At 49.6% G+C, this 27972-nt stretch overlaps 1 protein-coding gene across 5 annotated transcripts; it reads right to left on the bottom strand.

Annotated features, from left to right (window-relative positions):
* efcab8 (EF-hand calcium binding domain 8) lies at positions 1-27902 on the bottom strand. 5 transcript variants are annotated; one of them, XM_031894726.1, is made up of 22 exons: positions 27726-27902; positions 21645-21757; positions 20351-20409; positions 17993-18260; positions 17720-17863; positions 17481-17603; positions 15577-15748; positions 15374-15420; positions 14863-15000; positions 14435-14623; positions 14081-14272; positions 12511-12771; positions 10927-11091; positions 10596-10745; positions 9261-9445; positions 7094-7224; positions 6881-7026; positions 6569-6786; positions 2527-2624; positions 933-1012; positions 680-823; positions 1-231 (listed from the first exon to the last, which is right to left on the bottom strand). In XM_031894726.1, the coding sequence occupies exons 2-22, from the start codon at positions 21744-21746 to the stop codon at positions 67-69; spliced, it is 3177 nt and encodes a 1058-aa protein (XP_031750586.1). In that variant the 5' UTR covers positions 21747-21757; positions 27726-27902; the 3' UTR covers positions 1-66. The 5 variants fall into 5 exon arrangements, 4 of the variants coding, with proteins under 4 accessions (XP_031750586.1, XP_031750587.1, XP_031750588.1 ...); XM_031894727.1 differs by lacking the exon at positions 27726-27902 and adding an exon at positions 22989-23903; XM_031894728.1 differs by lacking the exon at positions 21645-21757 and having other exon boundaries at positions 27726-27887.
* Positions 27903-27972: the final 70 nt, after the last annotated feature.

Genomic DNA, 27972 nt, shown 5'->3' with positions numbered 1-27972 from the left:
TTCTTATTGGAGGATTGTGTATTGCCATTGTCCCATGGTGGTTACTCGGTGCCGGGCCCCTGGGCCCTATGTTTTCTCTTGTAGCGTCTGTGAGTTTTTACTCCCTTGTGGGTTGAATTCTCCTGGATCCATTCTGCCCCCAATCCCTGAGTCCTGTCGCTCACTGCTGGCACCACTGCTGCTCCTCATCATCACGGGCAGGCCCGGGGGCAAGCTGATCTCCTGTACGGCCTGCAGCACGGCAAACAGCGAATGTCAAATAACATGTCCCTTTAGAGGGGGGGGGGTCACCTTTATATTAACTTTACTATGTTACAGAATGGCCTATTCCTAGCAACCTTGCAATTGGTCTTCATTATTTATTTGTTATTGTTTTTGAATGATTTGCCTTCATCTTCTGCCTCTTTCCAGCTTTCAACTGGGGGTCACTGATGTGCGTTTACAAATATATTAATATTGTTACTTTTTATAACTTATCTAACTGTTCAGCCCCTCTCGTATTCATATTCCAGTCCTTCATTTAACCCACTACCTGGACAAAAAGATAACTAACTAAAGAACTCACCAAAACTTAAAAATGAAAACCAGTTGCAAATTGTCTCAGAATATCAATGGCTAAAGGTGAACTTCCCCTTTAACGGTAAATCTTTGTCTTTAAGGTAAATGGTCGGGTGCTTACAGGGGTGATCAAGGCTTGGAATGGGGAGCAGATGTGGCCAAATCGGTTGCACTTATTCACATCGATGTCAGTGAGGCGCTGCCTGCGCTCTTTCCTAGCGGCGGCCATGTTTGTGCTCTCTTCCTGCGCACTTCCCAAGCTGGCCTGTGGGAGACAAGACTACATGTAGCTGTGTTCATGAGTCGTATCCTGCACAGGGTGGTGCGGGGGCTCCTGTCTCGGCTACAGTGGCTCCGGGAGGGGGGTTACGTACCTCGGAACTTGATCCTGTTGCCAGGTCAGGAATTTCTTGGCTCAGTATCTCAGGCAGATCCTCGGGGGCGGGTGTTAGAGCTGTGGGATAATAACATTGGATGAATGGGGAGGCGGGGCTCTGGGAGACATGTATAGTACAAATATGGCTTATTCCTGCCCTGGGGATAACAGTGCACCCAGTATTCATGTACTGAGACCCCCCCCCCCCCCAATACATGTGGGGTCTCTGTGTGGTGCCCCTCTCTAATATCCAGCTGAGATAACAGGGAACATGGAGGGGACGCTTAAGCCGGGGAGACGTGCCCACAAACCCACTTCCTGCCCACGGCATGCAGCATCTGGGTGTTGGCAGCGCCAGTCATAGGGTGGAATGGGGTCACTGAGGGGCACGGATACAGCCTGGGTGAGTGTGTGCTTATTGTGTGGGTAAGTGCCAGGGGCAGCATGCCAGGGGAAATACCATTGTGCCGGTCACTATGGGGGGGGGCGATAGTCCAGCTCTTCAAAGGGTAGTATGGTTAAAGATCAGTGGAACAGTGCCCCCTGCTGATGAATAAGATACAGACAAACAATATCAATGCCCCCACTCTAATGAGAAACCCTCTTATAGTGCCCTCCTTGCCCAGTGGGTTCCCCTGGCATGTGTGCATCAGACTGTATGTTATAGTGCCCCCCTCGCCCAGTGGGTTCCCTTGGCATCTGTGCATCAGACTATGTTATAGTGCCCCCCTCGCCCAGTGGGTTCCCTTGGCATCTGTGCATCAGACTGTATGTTATAGTGCCCCCCTCGCCCAGTCGGTTCCCTTGGCATCTGTGCATCAGACTGTATGTTATAGTGCCCCCCTCGCCCAGCGGGTTCCCTTGGCATGTGTGGGCAGACTGTATGTTATAGTGCCCCCCTCGCCCCAGCGGGTTCCCTTGGCATGTGTGCATCAGACTGTATGTTATAGTGCCCCCCTCGCCCAGCGGGTTCCCTTGGCATGTGTGGGCAGACTGTATGTTATAGTGCCCCCCTCGCCCAGCGGGTTCCTTGGCATGTGTGCATCAGACTGTATGTTATAGTGCCCCCCTCGCCCAGCGGGTTCCCTTGGCATGTGTGCATCAGACTGTATGTTATAGTGCCCCCCTCGCCCAGCGGGTTCCCTTGGCATGTGTGCATCAGACTGTATGTTATAGTGCCCCCCTCGCCCAGCGGGTTCCCTTGGCATGTGTGCATCAGACTGTATGTTATAGTGCCCCCCTCGCCCAGCGGGTTCCCTTGGCATGTGTGCATCAGACTGTATGTTATAGTGCCCCCCTCGCCCAGCGGGTTCCCTTGGCATGTGTGGGCAGACGGTACCAGTTTAGCCGCACTGCACTGGATTGAGTGGGAGTTTAGGAATGACAGTAAAGAAGCAGATCAGGGGGCGGGGCTATTTACTGGGTTTGGCCGACTGGAAGAACTGGTCCAATTGGGCTTAATGCTGGCTAATTATTCACCGGCCCAGAATCCCCTGTGAATTTGAATACTGAAGTGCAGTGCATGATGGGGGGGGGGGAAAGGTTTGTCAGATTTCCCATAATCCTTGAAGTGTCAGCTCCTTTGGACTCACCTCTGCCCTCGCTATTCTCCTCCTGTATCTCAGTTACTCCCGGCAGGATCTCCAGCCCTCCTGCGCCCCGGGGGCCCTTTCCTTCACTTCCCTCCGACCTGCACAAACACCAAAGTATCAAGCAAAAGCCTTTAGTGCTCTCTTCTGTCCCAGCAGTCTCTTTCCTCCATCGCTCTCTTCTGTCCCAGCAGTCTCTCCTCCTCCATCGCTCTCTCCTGTCCCAACAGTCTCTCCTCCTCCAGCACTCTCTCCTGTCCCAACAGTCTCTCCTCCTCCAGCACTCTCTCCTGCCCCAACAGTCTCTCCTCCTCCAGCACTCTCTCCTGTCCCAACAGTCTCTCCCCCTCCATCGCTCTCTCCTGTCCCAACAGTCTCTCCTCCTCCAGCACTCTCTCCTGTCCCAACAGTCTCTCCTCCTCCATCGCTCTCTCCTGTCCCAACAGTCTCTCCTCCTCCATCGCTCTCTCCTGTCCCAACAGTCTCTCCTCCTCCATCGCTCTCTCCTGCCCCAACAGTCTCTCCCCCTCCATCGCTCTCTCCTGTCCCAACAGTCTCTCCTCCTCCAGCACTCTCTCCTGTCCCAACAGTCTCTCCTCCTCCATCGCTCTCTCCTGTCCCAACAGTCTCTCCTCCTCCATCGCTCTCTCCTGTCCCAACAGTCTCTCCTCCTCCAGCACTCTCTCCTGTCCCAACAGTCTCTCCTCCTCCAGCACTCTCTCCTGTCCCAACAGTCTCTCCCCCTCCATCGCTCTCTCCTGTCCCAACAGTCTCTCCTCCTCCAGCACTCTCTCCTGTCCCAACAGTCTCTCCTCCTCCATCGCTCTCTCCTGTTCCCAACAGTCTCTCCTCCTCCATCGCTCTCTCCTGTCCCAACAGTCTCTCCTCCTCCAGCACTCTCTCCTGTCCCAACAGTCTCTCCTCCTCCAGCACTCTCTCCTGTCCCAACAGTCTCTCCTCCTCCAGCACTCTCTCCTGTCCCAACAGTCTCTCCTCCTCCAGCACTCTCTCCTGTCCCAACAGTCTCTCCTCCTCCAGCACTCTCTCCTGTCCCAACAGTCTCTCCCCCTCCATCGCTCTCTCCTGTCCCAACAGTCTCTCCCCCTCCATCACTCTCTTCTGTCCCAGCAGTCTCTTTCCTCCATCATTCTCTTCTGTCCCAGCAGTCTCTCCTCCTCCATCGCTCTCTCCTGCCCCAACAGTCTCTCCTCCTCCATCGCTCTCTCCTGCCCCAACAGTCTCTCCTCCTCCAGCACTCTCTCCTGTCCCAACAGTCTCTCCTCCTCCAGCACTCTCTCCTGTCCCAACAGTCTCTCCTCCAGCACTCTCTCCTGTCCCAACAGTCTCTCCCCCTCCATCGCTCTCTCCTGTCCCAACAGTCTCTCCCCCTCCATCACTCTCTTCTGTCCCAGCAGTCTCTCCTCCTCCATCGCTCTCTCCTGCCCCAACAGTCTCTCCTCCTCCATCGCTCTCTCCTGTCCCAGCAGTCTCTCCTCCTCCATCGCTCTCTCCTGTCCCAACAGTCTCTCCCCCTCCATCGCTCTCTTCTGTCCCAGCAGTCTCTCCTCCTCTATCGCTCTCTCCTGCCCCAACAGTCTCTCCTCCTCCAGCACTCTCTCCTGTCCCAACAGTCTCTCCTCCTCCAGCACTCTCTCCTGTCCCAACAGTCTCTCCTCCTCCAGCACTCTCTCCTGTCCCAACAGTCTCTCCTCCTCCATCGCTCTCTCCTGTCCCAACAGTCTCTCCTCCTCCAGCACTCTCTCCTGTCCCAACAGTCTCTCCTCCTCCAGCACTCTCTCCTGTCCCAACAGTCTCTCCTCCTCCAGCACTCTCTCCTGTCCCAACAGTCTCTCCTCCTACAGCACTCTCTCCTGTCCCAACAGTCTCTCCTCCTCCAGCACTCTCTCCTGTCCCAGCAGTCTCTCCTCCTCCATCGCTCTCTCCTGTCCCAACAGTCTCTCCTCCTCCAGCACTCTCTCCTGTCCCAACAGTCTCTCCTCCTCCAGCACTCTCTCCTGTCCCAACAGTCTTTATTCCTTTAGCGCTCTCTCATCTGCCCATTCCAGCCATTACACATGACATTTTTGCCTAATTAACTATATTAGAAATGTATCATTTTTACACTGAGCCGTTCCAATAGGGATACAGGTAAATCCCGGATAGAGGGATAAGCAGCCCGGCCTGATCCATGTACTCTCAGCCCTACTGTGTCCATAGATTCCCTCATATCTAACTCTCCCACTCTATGCTAGGAAAGCACTACTTATCTGTTAGTACAGATCCTATGATTGGAAGCAGCAGTCCTGCCCTGCTTTATGGCTGAGGTTTTAGCTGTAGTTACAGAACTGTCCAACACTTACACTACATAACACAGATATTATATATGGACAATATCACTTTAAAGAAAAAAAATGATTTAGATTCCCTTGTTCTTATTTGGTGTCTCTGTAAATCTATTTGTAAAGGTCCGACCAGAAAATTCCAATGGGAAAGTGAGTGTAAGTAATGGATGTGCGGATATGTGGGGCTGAGAGTAGGGATAGGGTATATTGGCTGTCAGTGTGACACACAGGGCCCTAGTATGGGGCTCCTCTCACTGGGCTGGGGCTACTGTTGTATAATCACAGCTCTATCTGTGTGTTGGGGGGGTCAGTATCTAGCTGTGCCATAAACCATAGGAAGGTATTAAGGAGAGTGGCAGGAAAGGGTTACAGTGCCGCCGCTCCTCACTAATGGCCATTATAGGTGCACATCCATCTGACTCGGCGCTTTCTCGTATCTCTGCTAAATTTGCTGATAAATAAAGCCCCCGAGCCCCCCCCACTCCTTCCCATCTGCTTCCATTTAGCTGTGTTTATTGCTATTGTGGCTCTGGCTCACATTAATGAGCCACCCAATTACTCACGCCAAGGGTGGGACAGGAATAGGGATGGGTTTTCTCTTTCATCACAAATGGGGCTTTTTTTCCTTTATTTGTTTGACCCAGTTCATCCCCCCCCCCCCCAATGGTGAGAGATGGGAGAGACACAGTAACAAAGAATGAGAAATAATAAGCGCTATGGATACACTGTATCTTCCACTTAGGGAGCGTAATTGGCAAAGAAAGGATATATGTATGTACGTGGCGCTGCCGGGACTCTCGGGGGCTCATTATACACAGCGAGAAGCTTTGGTCAGCGCCGGGGCACCGAGCAGCCTAGAATTGATTGGGATAGTGGTACAGCTTGTCCCTGTCCTTCCAATTAACCCCAAATAAAGGCCCAATTTCAAGTCCAATATTTGCTCAGGGCTCCAATACCCCCTAACCAGGTTACATATATATATATATATATATATATATTAGTCATTCAGACATAGTTCCAGTGACATTTAGGACAAAAATGATTGTTAACCCTTTCAGGTGAGGGAAGGAGGTAGTTATTCTTAATAAAGGTCTTAAAGCAGTGGTAGCTATCTTTGGGCAAACTGGGCATGCTGGGAGACGTGGATAAAGTAACTTAAAAGGGTGGCACTGGGAGCAGGGATAGCCTTAGCCCCACTTCTGCTGGGTAAGTGAATCTTCCCCAGTGATTTTCCAGTAACACAGCTCTGATTCTCTGTACTTCCTGCTCCTGGGCTGCTCTCTTTCCCATGGTCAGGCAGGAACCCCCCCGGGTAAGTGAATCCAATCTCCCCCCAGTACTTACCCAGGTACAGAGCTCTTATTCTCTGTACTTCCTGCTCCTGGGCTGCTCTCTTTCCCATGGTCAGGCAGGACCCCCCCCCTGGGTAAGTGAATCCAATCTCCCCCCAGTACTTACCCAGGTACAGAGCTCTGATTCTCTGTACTTCCTGCTCCTGGGCTGCTCTCTTTCCCATGGTCAGACAGGAACCCCCCCTGGGTAAGTGAATCCAATCTCCCCCCAGTACTTACCCAGGTACAGAGCTCTGATTCTCTGTACTTCCTGCTCCTGGGCTGCTCTCTTTCCCATGGTCAGGTATAGTGCCCACCCTTTTCAGGGCAGATTTGTTGCAGTGTAACAAACACAAATGGCGCCAGTCTCACCTGCTGTCCAGGTAAGAGGTGGGGTCACTTAGTTTCCAGCATTTGGATTGGCCGAACGTTCCCACTTGCTTCCCGTCCACTGTCCACAGTTTGGCCGTTTTGTCGGAGGAGCCGCTGGCAATGAATGGTTCCGAGTCGTACAAGAAATGTTCCACACTGACTACGGCGCTGTCATGGGCCCCCCAAGAGTAAAGTAGGGGTGGCCTACAGGTGTAGGTCTAATATGGAATAAAGCAATGCCAGTTAGTAACGTTATATATGTACCCAATAACGCCCCCTATTGGCCGGCACAAAGAAGGCACAAACATTTACCTGGGCGGCGGCCTGTAGCCCATAGGCGGAAATGTCCCACACCTGGACCAATCCCAGGGTGTCTCCCGATACCAGAACCCTGTTTGCCTTGTCACTTGCTAACCCCAATACAGAGCAGTCTGCCTCATCCTGGGCATAGAAACTCCCTGCAACACAAAGCCCATCAGTATCTATACAGGCCCCACCCCATGGCTACTAACCCCTTTCACTTACCCCATTCCTGCCCACCATTGGTCACTCGCCACCAACGCAGGGTCCCCGCCTCCGAACTGACCAGAATGGCGGCTTCTCTCTTTGCCGAACGTTTCTGGAGGAAGAAGAGTTTATCCACCGGTGCCGGAGACCTAAACGTTAAAGGGACAGTGGGGCTCATTTATTTACACTGGGAAAATTTGCCCATGGGCAGTAACCCATAGCAACCAATCAGTGATTGCCTTTTTTTCAGCCAGCTGCATGTAAAACAATGAATGCAACAATTTTATTGGTTGCCATAGGTTACTGCCCATGGGCAAATTTGCCCAGTGTTTATAAATGACCCCCAGTGAGTCTCTTGGGGTATCACAGTATATAGATCTGCAGCTGTCAAGGTGTTGTTGAACTACAACTCAGTGAGTAGGTGCAGGGTCTTGTAGTCCAGCAACTCTGCCCACATACTCTCCAATATTCAACTCCCCAATTTCCTAGTGCATTCTGGGGATGCAGCATACAAGCATATAGGGATAGACAGCTCTCTGATGGATCTGTAGCTCCCTCTGTGGCCATAGAATGTAAGTGCAGCTGAGAATAGTACGTAGCTATGGCAAATGGTAACTCATTTATATTATATATAAATATATCAAGAAACCTAAACCAGTGTAATGACTAATATATCAGTATATTCCATATCATTCAGGCTCCTATTAATGCCCAGCCGGTAGCCCCGTGCGCCCTGCGTGCCACTCCCAGCCCTCCCTGCGGCTGCCATTGGTCCTTACCCTTCCCATGTATCAGGGAAATCCCCCTGGGGAGACTTTAGCCAGGTCAGAAGTTAATTGTATGATCATTACAGCCATTTCCAAGCTCACATTTCCATTTATTTAACGAGAAACAGAATCCCTGATAGACCATTAATAGGGAATCCAGACTTACAGCTCTCTGTGAATTATACCCAGCCCCTCCCCTGGCAGGGAAATGACTCTAAATGAACCTCCTGTATTGCAGGGAAATAGAAATTAATTACTAGCTTGTTAGTGGTATAAACTGCTAATTACCGTTTTATGCAGGAAGAATTTCCATATCCGACCAAAGACAGAGCTTGCTTCCAGATCAGCCCACAGTGCAGCTATTAACCCTACTATTCCATCTACACAAGCTGGGTGCAGGGGGGTATTTGGGGGAGGTAGTTTCTGTGCAGGGGGGAGAGGGGCGGGGTTACACAGTCAGTCCCTCCCAGTGCAGTAGGTACAGTGGGTTCCCTGGGTATCTGGGGAGGTACTTCCTGTGCAGGGGGGAGAGGGGCGGGGTTACACAGTCAGTCCCTCCAGTGCAGTAGGTACAGTGGGTTCCCTGGGTATCTGGGGGAGGTACTTCCTGTGCAGGGGGGAGAGGGGCGGGGTTACACAGTCAGTCCCTCCCAGTGCAGTAGGTACAGTGGGTTCCCTGGGTATCTGGGGGAGGTACTTCCTGTGCAGAGGGAGAGGGGCGGGGTTACACAGTCAGTCCCTCCCAGTGCAGTAGGTACAGTGGGTTCCCTGGGTATCTGGGGGAGGTACTTCCTGTGCAGGGGGGAGAGGGGCGGGGTTACACAGTCTGTCCCTCCCAGTGCAGTAGGTACAGTGGGTTCCCTGGGTATCTGGGGGAGGTACTTCCTGTGCAGGGGGAGAGGGGCGGGGTTACACAGTCCCTCCCAGTGCAGTAGGTACAGTGGGTTCCCTGGGTATCTGGGGGAGGTACTTCCTGTGCAGGGGGGAGAGGGGCAGGGTTACACAGTCAGTCCCTCCCAGTGCAGTAGGTACAGTGGGTTCCCTGGGTATCTGGGGGAGGTACTTCCTGTGCAGGGGGGAGAGGGGCGGGGTTACACAGTCAGTCCCTCCCAGTGCAGTAGGTACAGTGGGTTCCCTGGGTATCTGGGGGAGGTACTTCCTGTGCAGGGGGGAGAGGGGCGGGGTTACACAGTCAGTCCCTCCCAGTGCAGTAGGTACAGTGGGTTCCCTGGGTATCTGGGGGAGGTACTTCCTGTGCAGGGGGAGAGGGGCGGGGTTACACAGTCAGTCCCTCCCAGGGCAGTAGGTACAGTGGGTTCCCTCATTTCTTTATTAAAATGATATTAGTGCAGCAACAAGCTATGCAATAAGGAGCAGTATTGGGCAACAGACAGCAAAGCAAGAAGTGCCCAGGGTACCTTGCTTGGGGACACTGCCGCAGATACAGATACAGTCTCTGAGTCTCCGCGTTCCACAGAATGATCTCTCCATCAAAACTGGCTGTAGCAAGAAGCCCCAGGGAGGGGCAGAAATCAGCAGTCAGGATATCCTCCTGGTGAAGTTGCCCTCCTTTCCACGAGTGATTGGCCGGCACATACACCTCCTGCAAGAGCAACACGGCAGTTCAACGCCCAATCAGAGGGAGTAAACATTCTCTTCCAACCAAAGACTTGAAAAAACAGAACTATGGCCAAGGATCAGATCAGAAAAGAACCATGGACCGCCCAATTGACCCATATACAGACCTACGGGGCAAATATCTCCTTATGTATGGCCAACTTTAGTAGCTCCTTGTGAGACTGATACAGCCAAGCAATGGATGGAAAGATGGATTCTGGGTATCAGATAAGGTTTTGGAGAGGTTGCATCTAGGGATGCACCTAATCCAGGATTCAGTTCGGGATTTGACCAAGATTCGGCCGAGTTTTTGCCACATAAGCAGCGATGAGCGGATTTGTCCCATTTCGTTTTGTCGAAAAACTTGCAAACCTCACGAAATGTCGAAAAATTTGCAAAACACTGGTGTTTTGACGTGCAAGTCTTTTTTATGTGGCCACACCCATTTTGACTCAACCACTCCCATGTTTACGCGACCACACCCTTTTTGACATGGCAGTGCCCATTTTTATGTGGCTGCCCCTATTTTCTTATGACCGCCGTTTTTTTTTTATGCAACCGCCACTTTTTTGAGCTGAATTTTTGTGGAAACTTCATGAAACAATTCACTAATGGCGAAATGTAAATGAAAAATGATTCACTCTTTAACCCTTCTGTATCCATTTCATTCAGTGTTCGGTTGAATCTTTTACAAAGGGTTTTGGGGTTTGGCCGAATCCGAAAATAGTGGCTTTAGAGTATCCGTAGTTACATCAGATCTAATTGGATCTGCTGCCACTCAAGTATGTCTTCAGCGGGGAAAAGGAAATGTAGACTCTGATTGGCCAAGCTCACCATGTGATAGTGGTTCTCAACCTTCCTAATACTGCGCCTCTTTAATACAGTTCCTCATGTTGTGGTGGCCCCAAACCATAAAATTATTCCTCAAACCATCGGAAATGTGCGTTTTCCGATGGTCTTAGGAGACCCCTGTGAAAGGGTCATTCGACCCCAAAGGGGTCCCGACCCACAGGATGAGAACCGCTGCCATATGAGAACCTTGGAATGGTAGGAATAAGGTGATTGGAGACTTTTGCCTGTCTATGGGATGCCATAAGGTAACCCTGGAGGGGTGGGGTGGGGTTGGCTATACTTACATTGGTTTTGGGGATGTCGTAAGTGACAATTTTCCGGTTCCAGCCGACAGTGAGGAACACATTCTCCTGCGAGGCCACGATGCAAGTGATCTCCGCATCCTCCACCGGCTCCAGTTGGTGCAGGTTGTGCCCGTTCTGAATGTTCCAGATCTGGGAGGTTTATTGATGACATATCCGTTACATATCAGCCACATGAGCCAATCCCATCTGGGGTCATACAGCGCAGCCAATGGTATGCGGGCATTTCCTTCTTGGCACAGTACATAAGGAAATTTCTTTGTATATAAAGATAAACAGAAATAGCTGCAATGGGCACAAGGTGTGACTGTACCTTTATGGTGCCGTTCCTCGCCCCAGTGATGAGCCTCCTCTGCGCTTTGTCGAGCGCCATGCAAGTGACTTCCTCCTGGCCGTGCGCGTTGCCGAGTAGAAGAGATTTGGCGCCGGTCTCCACATCCCACACGGCAACCGTGGAATCTTCGCTGCCCGTAACTATCTGGAGGCAAAAATAACACAGATCCCCCTTAACCTTCATTTAAAGATCAGTGCACATTCTTTGTGGGCTTCCAAACTGGCAGATGTGGCAAGTCAAGGGTTATACAGTATCTGCTGAGGCTTCTGATTGGCAACCATACGCACCTGGTACCTACCAATGGGCACTGCCACCCTGATCTCTTAAAGGGGCGGTAAATCATTCAAAAACTGCTCATAATAAAAAAATTGAAGACCAAGTGCAAATAACACTCTCTACATTATACTAAAAGTGAGACTGGGCCACCGGGACACTGGGAAAATACCCGGTGGGACCAGACCCAACCCTGTTGGCGCTTCCCCGTGCCACCTGTGTCCTCCCCTGATGCGTTCACATACGCACATTGAGGGGAGGACATCGGGGGGGGGTTAAGGGTGCGTGGCGGGGGCCCCTGCAGGGGACATGTCCGGTGGGGGGTACCTTGGGGGGTATGGGGCCCCGTTGGGCCCTGCACCCCCCAGTCCAACACTGGTTGCACTGAATCCAGGATTCGGTTTGGGATTTGGCCGAATCCAAGCCCCTGGCAGAACCGAATCCGAATCCTAAAAATCACGTGACTTTTTTGTCACATAAACAAGGAAGTTGCGGTGACATTTAACCCTTCCAAAACCTAATATATGCTAATTCGCATTCGGTATTCCCAAACTATATGGCCAATACCCATGGGCAGTGGTTCCCAATCCCCTTGGGGTGCATGGAGTAGTGATAGGGGGGCTCATCCTGAAGGTCATTTAGTGTGAGATTTGGGGAGACTATTTGCCCATGAATGGTATTTTTCATGCCATTGACTGCACTGTGTAATTGCCCCTTTTATGCCCCCTATTATTGTCTATGGATCCGCTATATACTATATATGGGATTGGCGGAATGCTAGAGGCGTGCTGCCCTGTGCCTAAGGGGTTAAATCCATACGCCCCACGGAGGCAGCTCAGGTTCTGGCAGAACCAGCCGAGTAATGAATTTGGGATCCTTGAGCCGCTCAGTCGCTCCGACGCGAGGAATCACTTATTTTTTTTTTCTCCTGACTTTGCTGAAATGAAAATGCAAATTCCCATCTCCAAATTGCCGTTAAATTGCCCCATTTTATGAGGTTGCGAGATGTCAGTTTGGGGTTTTACGATCAGTAGCGACGCGGTGATCGCTGTAGCGTGCCGAAGAGCCGCATTTATACCCCACTTTCCTTTCTGCTGACTTGCAATATTCTGCCAATTGGGCAGAGACAGGCTGTTAACTTGCGCTCTGCCAGCCTGTGCCCACAGTCTGCCCGTTATAGAACTATATTAGTCCTATGTGAGTGTAAGCTCTGGGGGGCGAGTGACAGGTTCACGTACTGATTCTGGGGGGGTTTGGATTCATGTACCTGGGGCAGTTGGTATTACCCACCAGATGGCAGAAGCTGCTGTAGAGGAGGCAGGTAACAGGTGCCCTGTGTGTGAAGAAAGTGCCCTCCGTGGGCTCAGCCCGTGCCAGTCTCAGAATGCCAATATAGTCGGAGTAGCAGACCAGTAAGCGGCTGGGGTTGGTGGGTACCAGCAGGAAGGGGAAGCTGCCCTGCTCTTGGATCCTGCCGGGCTGGATACAGGGGAACTTCAGCACCAGGGTGTGCAGGCACGTCTGTGAGGGGATGTCCCAAACCTTTAGCACCTGGGGGGGGGCATTCATTAGAGCCATATTCTTGTATTTCACCTCCTCATAAACCCCCTGGGCAGCCAGAGGGGCAATAAAGTCTTAAGCATACCCCTCAACTGTCCCACTTTCCACGGGACAGTCCCGGTTTTTATTGCGCATCCCGCTGTTCCGGATAGTTCCATGAATGTCCCGCATTTCCGTAATAGATTACAGAAACGCGGGACATTCTTTGAACTATCAAGCACAGTGGGATGCGCTGGCTGTAGCCGGCCGCTCCGGCTTCTTGTGCGGCGGTGACAGGCCCTTTTATAGGGTTGCACCTTGTGTGTACTGATGTCACTACATATGGAGCGCAACCTTATAAAAGGGCCTGTCGCCGCCGCACAGGAAGGAGCGTCTATGGGGGCTAATGTGTATGGGGCCATTTGGGGGCACTTACTATGGGGGCATTGTGTATGGGGGTACTGTCTATTGGGGATATTGGGGGAACTGTGTATGGCGGGTACTTTCTATGGGGGCAATGTCTATGGGGGCAGTGTGTATGGGGGCTACTGTCTATGGGGTCAATTGGGGCCACTTTCTATGGGGGTTACTATCTATGGGGGCACTTTCTATGGGGGGTACTGTCTTTGGGGGCACTGTGTATGGGGGGACTGTGTATGGGGAGTACTGTCTATGGGGGGTACTGTCTGTGGGGGCACTGTGTATGGGGGGTACTGTCTCTGGGGGCACTGTGTATGGGGGGTACTGCCTATGGGGGCACTGTGTATGAGGGTACTGTCTATTGGGTCATTGGGAGCTCTGTGTATGGGGGTACTGTCTATTGGGTCATTGGGAGCTCTGTGTATGGGGGTACTGTCTATTGGGCCATTGGGAGCTCTGTGTATGGGGGGGCAAAGCTGGTACATAGTTATAACTCACTTATAACTGACTGCCTTCTCTCTATATTTGTATTTTATATGTAGGAGTTGCCATATTGTTTCCCTTAGGCAGTACAGTATGAGGGTATAGCACATTTGCGTCTGATCCCGCCATTTCAACTGTATAAAAGGAGTATTTTTTGAAAAAGAAAAAATGGGGTGGGGTAATTGTGGCGTGGTCACAAAAATGGGTGTGCCGCACTGTGCACACCAAATCTTTTTGTCCCTCTTTTCATTTTTCAAATGTTGGGAGGTATGGTCTTAAGTCCAACATTGGGAATGAGACTGAGATTATACAGCCAGCTCCACCCTTCTCTCTGTGCTGCCTGTGCTCTCAGCTATATTAAGAAAGGGGTTAATTGGGCAGAGCTCTAGTAAGTAATTTGGACAGAAGATCAACTCACAGAGTCTTTGGAGAAGCTGAATATTTGCCCCAGGGGCTGATAGATCATCACATCCAGGATGGCCATGGAATGTTCCGGTAGGACGGCAATGGGGCGACACGTGACGTATTGATTCCATAGTCGCACTTTGTGGTCGAACCCCCCAGTTACCAGCAGATTCAAGGCCCGGCAGTAGTCGAAACACTGCACCCCCTGCAGAGGGAAATAGTGAGACACCCAGGCTGAGTACAGGGGCATTTTCTTCTTAAAGGGCCAGTGCACATTTAACAGTTCAGCCCCTGATACCTGATACTTTGTATATTATTGTAACCTGGGGAATGACTGTATGTAATGGGGTTAATATGTGCGTCCCACCTTGTTAATCTTCCACGTATAAACCTTTCCCTTCTGGTTAATGTCCATAATGAGCAGCGAGGATTGGGCGCTTCCCGATGATGTAATGATCAGTTGCTTCTCCGGGCAGTATATGAGTTTGGTGATGGCCTCGGGGTGAACGTCGGGGATAACCTGGTAGCTCAGCAGTTTGCTGTGATCTTTCAGCTCCTGGGTATATAGGGAAACCATATAATGTATTAAAGGGGAAGTTAAACTTAAAAATTACCTTTACCATTTAGCGACTCATATGTCAGAATGAATATAAAGAATAATCCAAGGGGTAAGGGGGAGGGTTTTAGTACAGCTGGGGTGAATCGGGGGGGGGGGGGGGCCTTGCAAATTAGTTATATGGGGCCCTCAGCATAGTCATCATATACCCCTTTGGCCCTACAGAGTTAGGGACTTACCTGCATGTAGATTTTAGTAGGGCCCGGATGCTGGCTAAATGGTTTCTCAAATACCCCCGTCTGGGGTTGGAGCAGCCAAAGAACATTCATCGCCCCATTATCTCCTCCCCACAACAGCAGGGACCGACTCTCTGGGGACTGAACAAACAAAAGGGTAAAGTTAAAGGGGAAGTTCACCTTCAAATTGACTTTTAGTATGGCATAGACATTGATATTCTGAGAGTTTGCAATTGGTCTTCATTTTTTTTTTGGTGGTTTTCAGTTATTTAGCTCTCCAGTGTGGAATTTTAGCAGTTATGTGGTTGCTAGGGTCTTGTTTACCTTAGCAACCAGGCAGAGGTTTGAATGAGAGACCGGAATATGAATAGGACAGGACAGGAATAGAAAGATAAGGAATAAAAAGTAACAATAATAATAAAATTGGAAGCTTAAGAGCAATTGTTTTCTGACCGCCGGGGTCAGTGGGGCAAAACCCTTGTATTCCCACTGGGGGGGGGGGGTTAGTACTTACCTGTTTGTTGTACCAATATGAGAAGGTTGTGGGAACGTGATTCAGAGCTGGGAAATAAAAAGGGAAATTATTATTTGTGGTTCCGCTAATTCCCTGAGCCTGAAGTGCCCAGCTTTATTACTGAGGGTAGTAGTACTCGCTGTGCTCTGTGCCTGGGGGGAGGAGGTTGGGAAGAACAGCACCCATACATATGGTTTCCATACCAAACAGGTGAAACTCCTCAAACAAGTTCATGGTGGAGACGTCAAAGAAGTGGATGTCACGGCTGGTGGTGGCGATGGCGATTTTATTAGCGTTGGGCAGATGCACAGCGTCCGTTACCCAGCACTTGAACCTCCTCTTCCCGGCTTGGGAGTCTGGGTATTCAGCAGCAACCTGGGGGCGCAAGGGTTAATAGAAAGCTCTTAGTTCATTACCTTCCCACTAGGAGGAGCTATTTTATTTCAACAAACTTAGAAAACATTGGCTTTATTAGCTTTATTCAAGCCCCAGCCCCTATCCCTGACCATGGGAAAGAGAGCAGCAGGAGCAGGAAGTACAGAGCATCAGAGCTCTGTACCTGGGTAAGTACTGGGGGGAGGTTGAATTCACTTACCCAGGGGGGGGTTCCTGCCTGACTATGGGAAAGAGAGCAGCCCAGGAGCAGGAAGTACAGAGAATCAGAGCTCTGTACCTGGGTAAGTACTGGGGGGAGATTGGATTCACTTACCCAGGGGGAGGTTCCTGCCTGACCATGGGAAAGAGAGCAGCCCAGGAGCAGGAAGTACAGAGAATCAGAGCTCTGTACCTGGGTAAGTACTGGGGGGAGATTGGATTCACTTACCCAGGGGGGGTTCCTGTCTGACCATGGGAAAGAGAGCAGCCCAGGAGCAGGAAGTGCAGAGAATCAGAGCTCTGTACCTTGGTAAGTACTGGGGGAGATTGGATTCACTTACCCAGGGGGAGGTTCCTGCCTGACCATGGGAAAGAGAGCAGCCCAGGAGCAGGAAGTACAGAGAATCAGAGCTCTGTACCTGGGTAAGTACTGGGGGGAGATTGGATTCACTTACCCAGGGGGAGGTTCCTGCCTGACCATGGGAAAGAGAGCAGCCCAGGAGCAGGAAGTACAGAGAATCAGAGCTCTGTACCTGGGTAAGTACTGGGGGGAGATTGGATTCACTTACCCAGGGGGAGGTTCCTGCCTGACCATGGGAAAGAGAGCAGCCCAGGAGCAGGAAGTACAGAGAATCAGAGCTCTGTACCTGGGTAAGTACTGGGGGGAGATTGGATTCACTTACCCAGAGGGGGTTCCTGCCTGACCATGGGAAAGAGAGCAGCCCAGGAGCAGGAAGTACAGAGAATCAGAGCTCTGTACCTGGGTAAGTACTGGGGGGAGATTGGATTCACTTACCCAGGGGGGGTTCCTGCCTGACCATGGGAAAGAGAGCAGCCCAGGAGCAGGAAGTACAGAGAATCAGAGCTCTGTACCTGGGTAAGTACTGGGGGAGATTGGATTCACTTACCCAGGGGGAGGTTCCTGCCTGACCATGGGAAAGAGAGCAGCCCAGGAGCAGGAAGTACAGAGAATCAGAGCTCTGTACCTGGGTAAGTACTGGGGGGAGATTGGATTCACTTACCCGGGGGGAGGTTCCTGCCTGACCATGGGAAAGAGAGCAGCCCAGGAGCAGGAAGTACAGAGAATCAGAGCTCTGTACCTGGGTAAGTACTGGGGGAGATTGGATTCACGTACCCAGGGGGAGGTTCCTGCCTGACCATGGGAAAGAGAGCAGCCCAGGAGCAGGAAGTACAGAGAATCAGAGCTCTGTACCTGGGTAAGTACTGGGGGGAGATTGGATTCACTTACCCAGGGGGGGGGGGGTTCCTGCCTGACCATGGGAAAGAGAGCAGCCCAGGAGCAGGAAGTACAGAGAATCAGAGCTCTGTACCTGGGTAAGTACTGGGGGGAGATTGGATTCACTTACCCAGGGGGAGGTTCCTGTCTGACCATGGGAAAGAGAGCAGCCCAGGAGCAGCAAGTACAGACAGTTCTGTGCCTGGGTAAGTACAGGTGCTAGTAGGATACATTTGCCCCCTGGTTAATATGATCCACGTGACTCTAGGAATGTACCTCGTAGGATTTCTGGGGGTGCAGGGCCAAATCCCACGTAGTGAGGACGCCGGTTTTGCTCACACTGAGGAGCCACATGGGAGGGGGGGAGCTGATGGCGAGGATCCTGCTGGTTGGCTCTTGCTGGAGAAGGAAAACAGTTTTAGAATAAAATGGTCAATTAGGATTTTGGGGGGGGGGTGTTTATAGACTAATTCTGGGGGCGGGGTTATAGTAGTCATGTGATACTGTAGCCCCACCTTGTTGCGAGTGCAAAGCCGTATGACTGGCTGTCCCAGGAAGGTCACCCTGCCAATCATCCTGTAGTCTCGCTTCCTGTATTGCAGCAGCAGGTAAGTGCAGAACTCCCCCCAGTCTACGTAGCCGTCACAGGAGGTGTCCACCTAGGGAAAGGTCACCCACACATTTATATATATATATGGGATCACCAGTGATGAGCCAACCTGTCCTGTTTAGTGATATGGCAACAAAAATACGCAAAATTCAACCAAGGCCCCGTATCCCGTCAGTACCTCGTTAAACAGAAGTTCCATGTCGTCGTCGAAACATTCCGACCCGAAGAGGTCGCAGAGAACCCGGCGGAATTCATCGAGGGTCATGTTTCCCGCAGGCCGCGCCTCCTGTTTCGCTCTGCGCCTCGTCGCTCGGAGATCGTCGGACTCCTCTTTGCAATTGGTCTCTTTGCCGTCGGAATTGTGCTTAGCGAAGGCTTCCTGCAGGAGGCGCAGGTCATCCAAACGGAACTTCTCCTCCAAGCGCAGGTTTTCATTGCGATCGAAGCTGGAACAGACGGAGTTAATGCAACAATGTGCAGGGAAGCACAACTGCATCTACATTTAATGTAGTCGGGAGTTTCAGCAGCTATCTGGTTGCTAGGGTCCAAATTACCTTAGTGACCAGGGAGTGGTTTGAATGAGAGGCTGGTATATGAATAGGAGAGGGGCTGAATAGAAAGATAAGGAATAAAAAGTAACAATAACAATAAAACTGGAGCCTCACAGAGCAATAGGGTTTGGCTGCCGGGGTCAGTGACCCCCATTTATAAGATGAAGGCAGAAAGTTATAAAACCAAAACAAATAAATAATGAAGACCAATTGAAAAGTTGCTTAGAATTAGCCATTCTATAACATACTAAAAATTGACTAAAAGTTGACTTCTTTAACCCATCCCTTCCTAATCACTAGTGGATGAACAATGACCCAGAACCAGAAGCTTCTGACACACCCTCAGCCCTTGCACCCTGTGCAGGCAGTGAATCTGCCCATAGATACGTCCTTCTGACGGATAGAATTTACCGTTTTACTTTCGATGGAATTTCTTCTTCATAGACACAGAATCCGTTACTTTTAGTACCCATTTCCGCTTAAAAAATATCTAAAACTTGTGCGTCTGGCTGGCCGCCGTATAGCATATCGGCCTTAGCGATGGCTCTTCACTTACTGAGTCAGAATGGGGCTTAATCTCCTTACTATTTACCTTAGGAGGGTTACACATATCCACCAATAGTGATAGGGGAAGAGGAAAGAATTCAGTGCAATGGAAACGATGGGCCAATTGATCATTAACGAATCCAATCAGCGGATGATGCGCTCAGCGGGCAAGAAACGGAATCTGTGCCAGTGGCTTTAACCCTTTCCCCGTCACTCAGCGGCAAATGAGCAACTAACACTTTCTCCTGTCTCTGTCCCTATATATGAATGTTGGACCCGGGACACGTATGTTCCAGAGCTGCTTGCCCTTACACGTTGTGGGTTCCTATAACAACAAATAAAAGTTTGGGCCGGCAAAGGTCGTTAGTTAAAGTGTAATGAGCCGCAGTGTCTCCCTTGGATTTGCCCATAAACAGAACATTTATATTAGAAGAGATTAGATACAAGGGAGGTTAGACACTGGACAGAGAGAAGTGCATGCTGGGAGTAGTGGGATAAGGAGGAGGCGCTGTGCTTTAATTACCCATTAGCCTTAGCTGTTGCCTTACAGCTGGGCTTTCCTTCTTCAAAGCACAGACACATTAAAGGGGAAATATCCCTTGTGAATCAGTTGCAAAGGGTCAATTACTATGTGTAGGGTGCAAACACCTGCCCGGCCTCTTCAGATTGTCGTGTCCTGTAAATAGGAAATTCCGATTTCCCTAAAATCAGGTTTAACCGCTTAGCTGCTGCTGATTATGGAACGTCAGCTGGTTGCCGTGACAATGCTCCCTAAGAAACTGGCTTCTCTGCTGACAGTGAGTGTGAGTGCTGAGCAAACAGTCTCACTTGCTGGGATGTGTACCCAACGCCATTGCTGGAAAGTGCCGACATGGTGGCTGTGCTAACTCTTGCCCCCCCTGGAGATAAAATATTTTAACAACGGGGGACTTGGGTCTGATTTGATCATATTACTCAATACCCCAATCATTCACCTACCTACGGGTGGGCGATATCGGGGGAATTTAGGGTAATTCGATCGTTTGACCCTGGGGAAAAGTCGGATCAGGACCGCATCGGCTCGTTTATGTGGCCCCCGATCCGACGAGATTTATAAATAATAATAATGCCAGGGGTCTCCTGGTCAGTTTGGTACCTCATTGGCATACGCTGATTTGCTGCCAGCAGCGCTAATACCTATTAATAAATTGGCTTCACTTCTGTCAGCGCTAAGTGCTCGGCAAACACTGCCTCACAATGGGATGTGTACCGATCCCCATAGCCGGACTGGCCTGTTTAACCCCCTGTGCTGCCTGGATACAAAATAGCTTTTAATATGGGTCTGCACTGAGTTCAACCATTCTCAGGCAGCCATACACTTTCTGTAGTGTATGTAGCAATAGCTCCCTTGTGTGGGTGTTAAACCTATATACCCCGGGATGGAGCATTTTCCAGCTTACCTTAAGATGCTTTCCTCATTGCAGAACTTCACCTTTTGCCCAGAACATTTTTGAAGCCCCTGGGAAAAAGAATTAAAAGAGAAGCTGAAACAAAAGCAAATACACCTGTAGGGCAACATGGAGACAGTAGGGCAAGATGGAGACAGTAGGGCAAGATGGAGACAGTCGGGCAAGATGGAGACAGTAGGGCAAGATGGAGACAGTAGGGCAAGATGGGGACAGTAGGGCAAGATGGGGACAGTAGGGCAAGATGGAGACAGTAGGGCAAGATGGAGACAGAAGGGCAAGATGGGGACAGTAGGGCAAGATGGGGACAGTAGGACAAGATGGAGACAGTAGGACAAGATGGAGACAGTAGGACAAGATGGGGACAGTAGGGCAAGATGGGGACAGTAGGGCAAGAGGGAGACAGTAGGGCAGTATGGAGACAGTAGGGCAAGATGGGGACAGTAGGGCAAGATGGGGACAGTAGGGCAAGATGGAGACAGTAGGACAAGATGGAGACAGTAGGACAAGATGGAGACAGTAGGGCAAGATGGGGACAGTAGGGCAAGATGGGGACAGTAGAGCAAGATGGAGACAGTAGGGCAAGATGGAGACAGTAGGGCAAGATGGGGACAGTAGGGCAGGATGGAGACAGTAGGGCAGGATGGAGACAGTAGGGCAAGATGGGGACAGTAGGGCAAGATGGGGACAGTAGAGCAAGATGGAGACAGTAGGGCAAGATGGGGACAGTAGGGCAAGATGGAGACAGTAGGGCAAGATGGGGACAGTAGGGCAAGATGGAGACAGTAGGGCAAGATGGGGACAGTAGGGCAAGATGGAGACAGTAGGGCAGGATGGAGACAGTAGGGCAAGATGGGGACAGTAGGGCAAGATGGAGACAGTAGGGCAAGATGGAGACAGTAGGGCAAGATGGAGACAGTAGGGCAAGATGGGGACAGTAGGGCAAGATGGGGACAGTAGGGCAAGATGGAGACAGTAGGGCAAGATGGAGACAGTAGTGTTCACACGTGACGTTTTGGAGCAGTACTTAATGGGTGCCCAATAATTGTGCTGTAAATTTTGAAAAAAACACTGAAATTGAAACAAAATACTGAATTCTGTATGATTTATGCACAAAGAGAAACATAGGTATACAGCTTGTATTCTGTAAAAAATCTTTTAACCAATTCTGAGAAAGACTCATTTAGTCCTTAAGCTTTATCCCCTCTATTTCCAGCGGTACCAGTTCATTATTTTTTACCATTTGATTGTAAATATTGATACTGACTTTTGTGTCATTCTCACCCACCTGCTTCTTTAGGAAGTGTTCTAGCTCTTGAAGTAGAGTGACAGACAGGAGTTGTCTCTGTAGGGCATTGGCACGTTTCTGAAGAAGAGTCGGAAGGGGCATCTTCAACACATCTAGAACATTACAAATGTCTTGAGGGAGTGTGGAATTTCTGTCTACAAAGAAACCTGACTGGATAAAATTCCTGATCTTTAAAGAAGAGTTGGAAGGAGCATCTTCAACACAACTGGAAGAGTCAACCGTACCAATGTCCCGAGGAGGTCTAGGCTTTCTGTCTACAAAGAAACCTGAGTGGACAAAAGTCCCTATCTTTACAGAGGAGTTGGAAGGAGCATCTTCAACACAACTAGAAGATTCAACCTTACCAATGTCCTGAGGAAGTCTAGGCTTTCTGTCTACAAAGAAACCTGACTGGACAAAAGTCCTGATCTTTACAGAGGAGTTGGAAGGAACATCTTTAACTTAACTCCAACTCCAACCCGAGAAGGTCTAGGCTTTAGGTCTACAAAGAAACCTGACTGGACAAAAGTCTCAATCTTATCAATGTCCTGAGGAGGTCTAGGCTTTATGATTACAAAGAAACCTGACTGGATAAAAGTCCTGATCTTTACAGAGGAGTTGGAAGGAACATCTTTAACTCAACTCCAACTCCAACACGAGGAGGTCTCGGCTTTAAGTCTACAAAGAAACCTTACTGGACAAAAGTCTCAGTCTTATCAATGTCCTGAGGAGGTCTAGGCTTTATGTTTACAAAGAACCTGACTGGATAAAAGTCAATCTTATCAATGTCCTGAGGAGGTCTAGGCTTTATGTTTACAAAGAAACCTGACTGGACAAAAGTCAATCTTATCAATGTCCTGAGGAGGTCTAGGCTTTATGTTTACAAAGAACCTGACTGGATAAAAGTCAATCTTATCAATGTCCTGAGGAGGTCTAGGCTTTATGTTTACAAAGAACCTGACTGGATAAAAGTCAATCTTATCAATGTCCTGAGGAGGTCTAGGCTTTATGTTTACAAAGAAACCTGACTGGACAAAAGTCCTGATCTTTACAGAGGAGTTGGAAGGAACATCTTTAACTCAACTCCAACTCCAACACGAGGAGGTCTCGGCTTTAAGTCTACAAAGAAACCTTACTGGACAAAAGTCTCAGTCTTATCAATGTCCTGAGGAGGTCTAGGCTTTATGTTTACAAAGAACCTGACTGGATAAAAGTCAATCTTATCAATGTCCTGAGGAGGTCTAGGCTTTATGATTACAAATAAATCTGACTGGATAAAAGTCCAGATCTTTACAGAGGAGTTGGAAGGAACATCTTTAACACAACTAGAAGATTTAACCTTACCAATGTCCCAAGGAAGTGTAGGCTGTTTGTCTACAAAGAAAGCAGGCAAAATGGTCCTGATCTTTACAGAAAACTCTTCCAGCAAGGAGTATCCATAGGGTTACAGAGAGCCTTAGCCAGAAATAAACATGCTGGGCTCTACAGAGCAACTTGGCCAAGCAGAAGGATCCTGAGGTTTGCAGTCAGAAGGTGCATCAGTTGCCTACTTCTTGTCTATTGGTATCAGCACCTTTTAGATCTTCACTGGCAGCTCCTGAAGGTCCTCCTTCCAGACTGAAGAACCCCCGGAAGTGTGACCCTCTTTTTCCTTGTTGACGCTAAGATCATGGGTTCAGCTCCTCAGCAGGAGACCTCCCCAAGACCCTGGTCTTCCTTTGCATTCATGTTGGTAATTTCAAGTCTGCGTTCCACGACTTTTGTTCGTGTATTTGTTGTGGCTTCTCTCCAACTAAAACCGGCCCAAAACAATTAGCTTGGCTGGCACACATCTACTAAACAGTAACAAGGCGCCGGCAGCTCGAGAACCGTTGTCGGCTACTGGATATGAATGGCCAAGCACTGGTTCCTGGTAGGCCTATATTATCAGCCAATTGTGCTTATCGGATATCAGAGAGCAAGTCGTGTTGTTTGGGTTAGCGGTTACACGGCACGCCTTGTTGGTAACAGTATAATGTTTTATAGTTGCACTGAATTCCTACACTGAGCTTTGTGTTTGATTAGTGACACGATGAAAGGTGGTGATTGACCCTCATTATCCGCCTGTTATTTCTGCTCATGTATCAAAAATCCACCTGCAGAGATGTATTATTGTGTTTAACTAGCAAATAATGGCGCGGCGTGCTTAACTCCTTCATGGCAGAGACAGGAATCACAGAGCTCTGTACCTGGGTAAGTACTGGGGGGAGATTGGATTCACTTACCCAGGGGGGGGGTTCCTGCCTGATCATGGGAAAGAGAGCAGCCCAGGAGCAGGAAGTACAGAGAATCAGAGCTCTGTACCTGGGTAAGTACTGGGGGGAGATTGGATTCACTTACCCAGGGGGGGTTCCTGCCTGACCATGGGAAAGAGAGCAGCCCAGGAGCAGGAAGTACAGAGAATCAGAGCTCTGTACCTGGGTAAGTACTGGGGGGAGATTGGATTCACTTACCCAGGGGGAGGTTCCTGCCTGACCATGGGAAAGAGAGCAGCCCAGGAGCAGGAAGTACAGAGAATCAGAGCTCTGTACCTGGGTAAGTACTGGGGGGAGATTGGATTCACTTACCCAAGGGGCGGTTCCTGCCTGACCATGGGAAAGAGAGCAGCCCAGGAGCAGGAAGTACAGAGAATCAGAGCTCTGTACCTGGGTAAGTACTGGGGGGAGATTGGATTCGCTTACCCAGGGGGAGGTTCCTGCCTGACCATGGGAAAGAGAGCAGCCCAGGAGCAGGAAGTACAGAGAATCAGAGCTCTGTACCTGGGTAAGTACTGGGGGGAGATTGGATTCACTTACCCAGGGGGAGGTTCCTGCCTGACCATGGGAAAGAGAGCAGCCCCGGAGCAGGAAGTACAGAGAATCAGAGCTCTGTACCTGGGTAAGTACTGGGGGGAGATTGGATTCACTTACCCAGGGGGGGGTTCCTGCCTGACCATGGGAAAGAGAGCAGCCCAGGAGCAGGAAGTACAGAGAATCAGAGCTCTGTACCTGGGTAAGTACTGGGGGGAGATTGGATTCACTTACCCAGGGGGAGGTTCCTGCCTGACCATGGGAAAGAGAGCAGCCCAGGAGCAGGAAGTACAGAGAATCAGAGCTCTGTACCTGGGTAAGTACTGGGGGGAGATTGGATCCAAATATGAAGCCTAATATACAGATTCATTTTCTTTTGATTGGATCCAGCAACCAAAGCCAACACAATATGGGTCTGTGGGGAGGGGTGTCAGTATTTACACAGAGCAGTCTGACAGTTAATGTTGGGCCCTACTTGGGGAGGATGTTGCATGGGGCCCAATGTCTCCAAGAGGGAGAAAAGCTGTTTTGATCGCAGCGTGGGGTTGCTATGGAAATCTCACATACACGTGGCATTAGCTGACTATTTACTGGCAGCAGGTTCCACTTGATATGAGTGGCGAGTCTGGCCTTTTCTATTATTCTCCTTAAATGAACATGTACTAAAGGTTATCAGTACAATTCCAGCATTATTTGTGCTTTTGCTTTAATATAACTGTGCCTTTTGTTCTACCGGCCTAGGCTTGGCATGGAGACGGCTATCTGGTTGCTATGGTCACTGGCAGAAAATGGTATTTGATGACAAAATTGAATGTGAAGAGACAGAATGAACAGCAAGATAATAATAACAAATTAAGTAAGTAATTAGTCTATAATACAAATCCAACCTTGCCCGGAATCTTAACTCTAATTGGTGCAGAAACCCAGGGGGTTATTGTTGCATAACAGCTACAATTCCTATACTGAGAATAGAGCCCAACACACAGCCATCATTGGGAAACTATGCCAAATGCATAAAAGGGTAAGTTAACCCTGGATTAGACATATAATAATAATAATTAGGTACTGGTGAAAATAAATTAGCAACTTTTCAATTGGTCTTCATTATTTATTCATGATAATTTTGGGAAAAGCCTTTACAAGTGAAGCAATTTGTTCCTCATTTTCTATTTCTTGCCATCTTGATTGCTGCTTTACAATACAACACATTTTATTTGACCCAAATTTATTTCACCCCCCCCCCCCCCCCAATTCTTATTCATGACATTCATTTCTATAGGTGGGAAGGTTCCGTACTACACACACTTTCCCAGCACACATATGTTTGATGTTGTGACATTTTCCAGGTAAATCACTGATGGAACAAGGTTTGCTTTTCCTTTATAAAGATCCGGCTGCCAAGGCTGATGTGTACATAAATATTTCTGTAGGGAAAGAGGAAAGAAATACAGTATAGAGGAGAGGGAGCCTGGAGCCGCAGCTGCAATAAACAGTAACAGCGGCCATAAATCACCCCCACACCTATAACTGCATCATACAGACAATAAATCAGGGATATTACTGGTACAAACACAGGCAGGCAGCCCATAAATCAAGGACTGTAGCAAGAGGCTAGCAATTGTGCCCATCAATAACACTGCAAAAGAATAATACAAAATAACATGAGAGTGCGATTATATTACCCCATACTCATCCCTTCCAGCATTCTGTATCAGAACCGGGGCATGTGGCACCGGCACAACCCACGTGGGGCAACATAGCTGCCTGTCTTACTCTCCTCTAACCTACTGTCTCCTTATCCCTCTGCTTTTACTGTTTCACTTCAGTACAGCCCCCAGCTTGTCCCACTGCTGCCATCTTGCCCTACTGTCCCCATCTTGCCCTACTGTCTCCATCTTGCCCTACTGTCCCCATCTTGTCCTACTGTCCCCATCTTGCCCTACTGTCTCCATCTTGCCCTACTGTCCCCGTCTTGCCCTACTGCCTCCGTCTTGCCCTACTGTCCCCGTCTTGCTCTACTGTCCCCATCTTGCCCTACTGTCTCCATCTTGCTCTACTGTCCCCATCTTGCTCTACTGTCCCCATCTTGCCCTACTGTCCCCATCTTGCCCTACTGTCTCCATCTTGCCCTACTGTCTCCATCTTGCCCTACTGTCTCCATCTTGCTCTACTGTCCCCATCTTGCCCTACTGTCCCCATCTTGCCCCACTGTCCCCATCTTGCCCTACTGTCTCCATCTTGCCCTACTGTCCCCATCTTGCCCTACTGTCCCCATGAAATTACTCCCATGTATATAAATATGAATATATCTGTAGTCCTGCCCACAGCCACAACATTAGGCTATAGCAATGGAACATTCCCAGTAACAATGCCTGAGTATATTGGGTTTCCCCCAGAGTAAGTCAGTGTATATTGGCTTCATTCTGTTGGATGAGACACATAATGGGGGGCTGCTACAGTCACGCCTGGGGCCCATTTACAGACACTAAGCTGCAGCCGTGTGTGACACAGAGACCAGAGCAGAACACTACAGGCTGGAGAATGAAGGCAAATCAAACCCAGTAGAGGTGCAGCTAAACTGGCTGCATGGTGCCCCCTAGTGGCACAAACAGTGGCCTGTATGAGAGTTGATTAAAGGGACACACAGGCCCTGAGCCTCTGCCCATACTGAGGGGTAATTGCTGTACCAGTGTATAAAGAAGAAGAAAGTTTGCCAGCGCTTAGTTTGCCTTTAAAAATAATTTTTACAAAAAATGAGGTGTTAGTACCACACTTTGGCCAAAATATGTAAGCTCACGTGCCGCGTCAAGGCCCCTCATTATACGTGAGTCCTACACTGTCTAATGACTTTGAGTCTGTGATGCAATTAAAATAAAGTCCCCCAGAAAGCAATGTGACTGAGTATTAAGACCCACTGCACCTACCTTCAGCTCAAAAAGGCTCTAGTGAAAAAGCAGGGAGCTTTTAAGCCCCAGCTCATTAGTACACACATGAAAGTGATTCATTGATTTAAGGCTACAGAGCAGCTAGAAGCAAAATTTGGCTACAATTTGTACACAAAACACAGAAAGAAATCGCCAGCGCTCGGTCTAACCCACGCTGTAGTGTTGACCAGCTGCTAGAAACACACTATTGTGCCAGCGCTCGGTCTAACCCACAATCTGGAGTTGACCAGCTGCTATAAACGATAAAATACCATTACCTATACACAAAGTACCAGTGTATAAGGCTATTCCTTAGGTACATCCCAGACCTGTGCCTTGGCTCTTCTTCTCCTCCTCACTGTGCACTCCATGGCTCTTTCAGTTACTTCCTTGCACTTGGCCACTTTATTCTGCCTCAGCACCCAGGCAAGCCTTCCCCCAGAGGTTTTATATGGGTGTGATGGGACCCCCCCAGTGCCCACAGGCTTCAACTACCAACAGCTGCACGTAACGACCGCTTTATTGCACCATGTGACCAGTCACATGGTACTGCCTCTCGCATCATGATGGTGACGT

This window comes from Xenopus tropicalis, chromosome 10 (genome assembly GCF_000004195.4).
Source record: "Xenopus tropicalis strain Nigerian chromosome 10, UCB_Xtro_10.0, whole genome shotgun sequence".
In the NCBI taxonomy this organism is placed as follows: domain Eukaryota; kingdom Metazoa; phylum Chordata; class Amphibia; order Anura; family Pipidae; genus Xenopus; species Xenopus tropicalis.
The sequence above is the reverse complement of the archived record's forward strand: the minus strand, read 5'-3'. Positions and strand labels throughout refer to the sequence as shown.

Excerpts from the sequence above, each read along its gene's own strand:
- efcab8 (XM_031894726.1), bottom strand. The coding sequence starts at position 21,746 with ATGCCCCTTCCGACTCTTCTTCAGAAACGTGCCAATGCCCTACAGAGA. Across the intron at positions 2,625-6,568 it reads ACCTCTTACCTGGACAGCAG|GTCGGAGGGAAGTGAAGGAA; the intron begins GTGAGACTGGCG and ends GTGTTTGTGCAG. Across the intron at positions 232-679 it reads TCCAAGCCTTGATCACCCCT|GCCGTACAGGAGATCAGCTT; the intron begins GTAAGCACCCGA and ends GCCGTGCTGCAG.